The sequence below is a fragment of the Corvus brachyrhynchos genome, unplaced genomic scaffold, assembly GCF_000691975.1.
Source record: "Corvus brachyrhynchos isolate BGI_N302 unplaced genomic scaffold, ASM69197v1 scaffold875, whole genome shotgun sequence".
Classification (NCBI taxonomy): domain Eukaryota; kingdom Metazoa; phylum Chordata; class Aves; order Passeriformes; family Corvidae; genus Corvus; species Corvus brachyrhynchos.
In genome coordinates, this window is record NW_008238107.1 from 272,686 (window position 1) to 280,704 (window position 8,019).

At 51.9% G+C, this 8,019-nt stretch overlaps 1 protein-coding gene and 1 pseudogene across 1 annotated transcript; both read left to right on the plus strand.

The window, feature by feature from the left end:
* Positions 1-1,773: 1,773 nt before the first annotated feature.
* On the plus strand, positions 1,774-5,684 carry LOC103614950 (keratin, type II cytoskeletal 6A). Its single transcript, XM_008632951.2, has 9 exons — positions 1,774-2,339; positions 2,710-2,924; positions 3,203-3,263; positions 3,372-3,467; positions 3,713-3,877; positions 4,145-4,270; positions 4,662-4,882; positions 5,124-5,158; positions 5,278-5,684. The coding sequence occupies exons 1-9, from the start codon at positions 1,854-1,856 to the stop codon at positions 5,484-5,486; spliced, it is 1,614 nt and encodes a 537-aa protein (XP_008631173.1). The 5' UTR covers positions 1,774-1,853; the 3' UTR covers positions 5,487-5,684.
* Positions 5,685-7,010: 1,326 nt separating this feature from the next.
* Positions 7,011-8,019, plus strand: part of LOC103614969 — a 6,670-nt pseudogene continuing 5,661 nt past the window's right edge.

The window sequence follows — 8,019 nt, forward strand, 5'->3', positions numbered from 1 at the left end:
CCCCATTAATTCCAGCCCAACCCAGATTAAAGCCTTAGTCATAATGACACGGATGATGCTGGCTCTCAGGGGCCTGGATTTGCAGTGTGTGGAGGGAGCTGATTGCAGGTTGGTGCCACTAAGGGTTTTACAGAGTTCTTTAGCACAGCCCAAGGCTCAGTCGCAGGAGCTCCTCTCTCTTAAAAACGGCTGCTTGTTGTAACACACAGGAGCTGAAACACTCCCAAGACAGTTACTGTCATTCCAGGTTGTGTAATGGAAATGTTACAAGAACAGGGAGTAAAATAGAAATAAAAATCAAAAAGCTTGGCTGAAAGGCAAAAACAGACGATGGGAAACCGCCTATTTCCCTCCTGAGAGCTTCTGGTCACCCTCACTTTTCTGTCCAGCTGCCACGTGTGCCAGGACAAGCTCCTGAAAGATGCACCTGCAAACACCTGCAGCACATCCCGGTGCCTGGACATGGCTGGGAAAAGCCATGGATTCCCAGGAATGCTCTGTGGGAGCTCCTCCAAGGGGTGGCTGCTCAGCTTGGGCATCCGCAGTGGAGACAAACCTTGACAAACCCCAGGGGCTGCAGGGGCTGGGAAAAGCGCGTCCACCCCTGGGCATCCGGACAAGGCACTGGGAGAGACCTGGGAGCATCTTGCCTGCTCTAGGAGAATCCCCTGCTCTAGGAGAATCCCTGTGTCCTTCACCAGGGCAGTGCCCTGTTTGGCTTTTCTTGGAAGCCACAGGGCATAGGAGTGAAGAGAGGTGTCCGTGAGCAATGTCGTAAGCACTGAATTTCCTGGTGAGTAAGGGATATCAGAGGAGGAAGACAACAGGCGTGGGGAGGGCAGCCTGGTAACACCGTGTAGAGACAAGGTTGTCCCATGAGTCAGGAAACAGCTCAAAAATCCGTGTAGGTGAAGCCCTGAGAAATCGCCGAGTCAGAGTTTGTGGCATCACAGATGATGGGAACTCCCGTCTGGGGCAGGTTCTGGTATTTCACCATCTGTTGCCAGCCCAAATCAGGGTGATTCACCACATTTGGGGACATGGTTTAGGGTGGTCATGGTGGTGCTGGGCTGGTGGCTGGGCTGGGTCATCCTGAAAGTCTCTTGCAGCCCTGATGATTCTGTGGAACATGGACAGTTTTCACAGGCAGAAAAGGTCTGAGAACACCGTTCATAAAATTCCCTCCACTTCCTTCCCACTCTCCAGCTGGATTTTGGTGGCGGATGCTCCAAGACTCCCTCATCACCACCCTGGTCTCCCTCCATCACCTCTTTCCCTCTCCTGTACCAGTTCTGCTTTAAAGAACTCTCGTTTGGGCACGAGAACAAGAGAAAAATTTCCATCAGGTTGGGGCCTGAGGTGCTGATGCCACTCTGGAGTTTGCTCAAAACCACAAACCATGATCAGAGACTTCTCAGAGCTCGGACCTTACACCAGGAACCAACATTCCAAAATCAACCAAATCAACCTTACACAACTCGGGTTGATTCATCCATGGACTGGAGATGAGCGAGCACTTGCCCAACAAGGAACCATCTCCCGCAGCAGTGGAAGGAGGGAGTGGGAAAGGGGTGGCTGCAAACAGGAGCTGAGCAGCCACTATCGAGGTTTTCTCAGATATTTCAACACCAAAAAAATGCAACCCCTGCACTTTTTTGAAAGCGCTATAGGTGCTCATGGTGAACTCACTGTGGGTGTGCCGGGCCTGGTTAATCAGCGGAATGAGCTCCATGCTGGAGCCGTCCCCTCCTCATGAGGGTATAAAGGGCCAGTCCCAGGCTGGGGGAGCACAGCTTCACCTCCAGCCACTTCCTCTCATTCCTTCATTCCTTGCATCACTCCTGGCAGCTGCCATGTCCCGCCAGTGCACCGTGAGGAGCCAGGGCAGAACCGGCTTCAGCGCTGCTTCTGCCTTCATCCCAAACACCAGCAGCTCCAGCCTCTGCCTGCGCCCTGCATCCCAAGCTGGAAGCTGCAGTGCCACCACTGGCTATGGAAGGTTCCCCGGAGGGTTTGGAAGCAGGAGCCTCCACAGCCTTGGCGGATGCCAGAGGATCTCCGTGGCTGGAAGAGGTGGTGGCTTCTATGGACTTGCAGGTTTTGGTGCTGGCACTGGGATCTCCTGTGGGTTTGGTGGGGCAGTTGCTGGTCCCTTTGGGTTTGGTGGTGGCCCTGGATTCCCTGCTGTCCCAGTCGGGGGCATCCATGAAGTGTCAGTCAACCAGAGCCTTCTGAAGCCGCTCAGCCTGGAGATTGACCCCAACATCCAGAGTATCCGTAAGGACGAGAAGGATCAGATTCAAAATCTCAACAATAAATTTGCCTCCTTCATCGACAAGGTGAGACCTGAGATTCCCGGTTGTGCTGTGGTGATTCTTTTGTGGGGAAGCACAAACAAGGGTGAATTTTATCTTTATCCACAATTTTGCTGCCCCTGTACTGCAGTTCTAACATCAGCAGCTTGGGAACAAATCCTGAGGGTTTCCAGCTTGGAGACCATTTACATCTTTCAGGAATGCTGAGACCAGAAAACAGGGACAAAGTGGTGTAAGGACGTAAGGAAGCAGAGTTGGGAAAGAGAGCAGGAGTGTTTAAATCATCAGCTGCTCCCCAAGGGCTGAGAGCTCCCACCTTCCAGCAAGTGAATCCTCGCAGGATGTCCCTCACGTCTCCAAGGAAGACCATCCTAAAACACCCTTCTCTCTGCAGGTCCGATTCCTTGAACAACAAAACAAGGTCCTGGAGACCAAGTGGGCCCTTCTGCAAGAGCAGGAGAACAAAACAGTGAGAAAGAACATTGAGCCCCTCTTTGAGACCTACCTGAACAACCTCAGGAGGCACCTGAGCAGCCTAATGACAGACAGGGAGAACCTGGAAGGGGAGCTGAGCAAGGTGCAGAGTCTCGCTGAGGACTTCAAGAACAAGTGAGTCTCTTCATGGTCTGCCTGGGCCTGGGTGGACTGCAACAGATGCAGAAAACAAGGGAAAAAAGCCTTTGTGCTGATTTAATCTTCTGAGTAAGGCCTGAGCTTAATATAAAATATTGCTGAAAAGTCACAGGCAGAAAATTACAGGACAAAAAGACCAAGGTGCCGAACTGTACATAAAAAAAAAAAAATTAGAGGTCCTCTAATTAGTCCATTAGAAATGATGAAATTATTTTTAAACAAGCCTATACCACCCCTCCACCTCCATTCCACAGATACGAAGAGGAGCTCAACAAGCGAGCGGCCGTCGAGAGCGAGTTCGTGACCCTGAAGAAGGTGGGTGGGACCCACACGGCTTCCCGGCCCAGCAAGAAATCCCTTCTCCAGCTTTTCCTCTGCTTCTCTGAAACTCACCTGATTCTGCTGATGTGTTTCCTCTCCTAGGAGGTGGACACTGCCTACCTGGACAAGACAGAGCTGCAGGCCAGGCTGGATTCCCTCACGGAGGAGATCGACTTCCTCAGAGCCCTCTACGAAGCTGTGAGCACCAGCGCTTGCATTCTTCTCCCAGTCCTTGCCTTCCCTTCCCATTTCAGAGCCTCAGGGCTGATTATTTTCCCTTCTCTTGCACTAAATAATTCACTGGTTTTTCCATTTCACATTTCTGCATGAAGCTGTCCTGGAAACATCCTTTTGTTCACCCCTCTAACCTCGGGGCTTTCCATCCTCTGAGCAACGTTTGTGTCTCACCCTGTGACTCCTGGGAATATTTGCTGCTTTTGCAGGAGCTGTCACAGATGCAGACCCAGATCTCCGACACCTCCGTCATCCTGACCATGGACAACAACCGGAGCCTGGACATGGAGAGCATCATCGCCGAGGTGAAGGCACAGTATGAGGACATCGCCAACCGGAGCCGTGCCGAGGCTGAGTCCTGGTACCAGTCCAGGGTAAGTGCCTGGGAAGGCTTCTGCAGTGGGAAAACCACCCTCACATCCTCAAATTCCCCCGGGGAGATGGATCCCACTGTGATTCTGAAACACAGAATGTCTTCAGATTTAATAACCCTATGAAATTTGGAAGCGTTAATTTGGGATTGGGAACACGCACACATTTTGGAGTGCAAACACCCCCAAACCCACACTCTAAATCCAGCTTATTATTGGGCTCTAAATCCCGCTTATTTTCCCTTGACTGATTGTTCCTCTCTGTGACAGTACGAGGAGCTGCAGGCCACAGCTGGCAGGCACGGGGACGACCTCCGGAACACCAAGCAGGAGATCTCGGAGCTCAATCGCCACGTCCAGCGGCTCCGATCCGAGATCGACAGCGTGAAAAAACAGGTAAAGGGCACTGCCAGTGCATCAAATGTAACTCTTACTGTGACCTGACCGCTGGGTTGTCCAGGGAATAAAAATAAATTCATCCAAGGGAGTTCTGCTGAATCAGGAATGAACATGACAGGACTTATATCAGAGCAGTGACATCACCAAGAGTTGCTCAGTGTAATATCGATGAACCCAAGGAGATGCTGAGAGTTGTGGAGGTAAATCCAGATTGTGACCTGGCTCAGAACATGGATCAGGTCAATGGATTGAATTCAATTCATGGATCAGTGATAGTTAAGACCTATTGATGTTAACCCAAATATCAGACCTGGGATCAGGACCTCAGGACACAAAAAGCTGGATTATGCTCTCAATAAGGAATGAAAACCCGGATTTTCCCCTGCAGGTCACTGGGCTGCAGACGGCCATTGCCGACGCGGAGCAGCGCGGGGAGATGGCCCTCAAGGACGCCAGGGCCAAGCTGGAGGAACTGGAGACAGCCCTGCAGAAAGCCAAGGCTGACCTGGCCCGGCAGCTCCGGGAATACCAGGAGCTCATGAACGTCAAGCTGGCCCTGGACATCGAGATCGCGACCTACAGGAAGCTGCTGGAGGGCGAGGAGAGCAGGTGGGTGGGATTTTATATTCCAGTTTTCAGAGGTACGGTGCAGTTGCGGACCCTGGTCAGGTTTAGACCCACATTCAGACCTGGGAGTGCCTGTGAAGAGGAGCTGTTTGGGAAGAGCAGCCTATCATACAAACTTCCCACCTTTCAAAAATATTCCAAGGAAATCTTCCTGCCCTTGTGAGCAGGTCCTGCTGACAGGTTCCCCTTGAACCCTCACTGGCTCTCTTTTGCTCCCTGACAGGCTCTCTGGGGAAGGTGCTGGCTCAGTGAACATCTGTAAGTAACTTTTAGAGAGAGTTTGGCACTTTCTCATTTACCTCCCACCCCTGCTCAGAGCCCATCCCACTCATCCACTGCCAGTGGATGTCTCTCACAAGGGCATTTTCCTCTGGCAGCCATGACCAGAACCACTTCAGGAATGGGATATGGAAGCGGGAACTGCCTGACCTTCAGTGGCGGGGCTGGAGGTGGCGTCTGTGCTGGACTGGGAATGGGCTCCAGCTCCGCAAGCGGACACGGCACGGATGGCTCGTGCATGGTCGGAGGGAGCAGCTCCAGCTTCAAGTCCATCTCTACCAGCTCTTCCACCAGGAGATGTTACTGAGGAGCTGACTCCAGGCCCCAGTGCCACCAATGCCGAGGCTTCTCTTGGGTCCAGTCCTCACCCAGCTCCTTCAAAAGATTTGGAAATCAAACCCATCTGTCATTATTTATAGAAAAGATGCTGTGCTCCCATTTGTCCTTTGACCCTCCAGATTCCTCATTTCCCAGTGCTTGTCTAATAAAAGGCACGTGGAATTAATTGTCGCATCCTCTTTTTAATTCCAATTCTTTTCTCATACCCTGGGGCAAAGAGTGGTTGGTGCAGCAGAGTAACTTTGCTGCTTTGAAGGTAAAAAAAGTCACACACAAGTTGAGACAGCTCCTTCCTCTCCAACTCCATGGACCTCATATCCAACAGGAATAGAACATTTGGATGTTCCATTTCCGTGAGGATGGGAAGATATCTACCCTTCCTACTTGGCACTAGAGAAAGTCCTTCTATCTTAATTCCTACGTTACCACATCTCAGCCTTTTATGCCACGGTGGTTGTGCCCACACCTCTGTAACCAAACGGGGTGAGTCACAGAGGGATATAAATCTGTGTTTCCCAAGAAAATGAGTGCTGCAGCTCATCTGTTCTGCACACAAACCTCCTGCAGGGACTGATAAAACACTGCCATTACCATAATGAGAAATGGAAAGGACCCATTAAACCCCCAAAGTAACCCTCTTTGGGAGGAATAATGTCCCCAGAGGAGGCTGTGAGACAGTGAAAGACCCTCAGGGCACTGGAAAGGAAGTGGGTCGTCCTCTTCAGCACCCCCCCCATCTTTCTCCAGCCTCTCTGGTCCACATCCCACTGGCAGCAGCAGAGCTGGAGTTTGCTTTGTTATTTCAGCGCTGTCCAGCATCAAGGCTCCATCCAGAGCTACAGGGATGGGGAAGGGTCTGCAGGGGACCCACAAGGAGCAGCTGAGGGCGCTTGGTTTGTCCACCTTGGAAAAGAGGAGACTGAGGGGAGACTCCTCAGGGGCTGCAGCTTCATCCTGAGGGGCATCTCTGCGATCTCTGCTCTGGGGACCAGGGACAGGACCCAGGGAGCGGCTGGGGCTGGGCCAGGGCAGGCTCAGGCTGGGGATCAGGGAAAGGCTCTTCCCCAGAGGGTGGTTGGGCACTGCCCAGGCTCCCCAGGGAATGGGCACGGCCCCGAGGCTGCCAGAGCTCCAGGAGCGTTTGGACAATGCCCTTGGGCACAGGGTGGGATTTTGGGGTGTCTGTGCAGGGCCAGGGGTTGGACTCGATGGTACCTGTGGGTGCCTTCCAGCCCAGGGTGTTCTGTGACTCATCTGATGAGCAGGACTTTCACACCTCAGGCTGTTTTCTCTCAGGGGACCCTGGACTTTGAGAATTCTCATCATTTTGCCTCAAAGCACCCGGGCTCCCAGAAAGGCGCTGGTGTGTCCCAAATCCCCACCTTTACCAGCAGCACCTCAGTGCAGGTGAAGTTCTGCCTGCAAAGCTCAGGAGTGCAGACCAAGACAGGAACTTCTTGCCTGGATCAGCAGAGGTTGTCACTACCCCACCATGGCTGGAAATCTGGGGGCAGTCAGGTTTCTTTCTTTAGCAAAGCACATCGAACTGGCATTTTCCCCACCTCTGGATTCCCTCTGGCAGCAACTTCGGTCTCATCAGCTTTAAACTGAACAGGAACCACTTTAACCAAGCTAAAACCAAACCCAAAGGCAACTTGTGGATGGAAATGGATTTTTTTTTTTTTGCCCCACCAGTAATCTCCTCTTTGAAAAACAGCTTAGAAAACACAGGTTAGAAAGTTTTACGAGCTGTCGCTGCCAGCCCACGGCATTGGAGCGGGTGGGGGTGGCTGGGTGCCAGATACCGAACCCGTGAGCTCACTCCCTTGAGCTGTGGTCAAGCCCAGCTCTCCAAAAGAATAAAAGGCTGAGGGGACTCCTGATGATGCCTTTTCTTGGTCTTAAAATCAAGAGTCATACACGGTTAGAAGGGGAAAAGGGATTTTACCTTGGTATTTATTTTAAGGATCCTTAGGTGTACACGTCCAGGTCATGTGCATCGAGATGCACCCCGCCGAGAGTATCTCTGTGTGTGTGTGTGAGTAAGAGTGTCCCCCCCAACATTGGGTATAACATTTTAGGTTTTACTAATTAGCATATCTATCAAATATTCCCTAATGAGAGGCTCGAGTGAGCTCCCCTCCCCAAGGAACCTTCCCCTGGATGGTTCTGTCTTGGTTTACAGAATGTGTTCTGGAGAGGACCTTGGGCTCTGGGGCACACTGATCCCTAGCTACAAAGCTTCTAAAATGTTTAGTCTCTTAGCTTGACAAACAAGTCCAAGAATGGAGGGAAAAAGCACTGAGAATACAGAAGTTGTAAAAAGGTATAACAGGGGTATAAAAGAAAAGGCAAAAAATCTTCATGGCATCACTGATCCCAACTCCCAAAGATTCCTGCTCCTCTTCCACCTCACCTCATTGTCCTCTTCCAATGTTGCGTCTCTTGGAGCTGGGTGCTGCTCCCGCCGCCCCGCCCGCCCAGCGCCGCAGCCTCGCCTG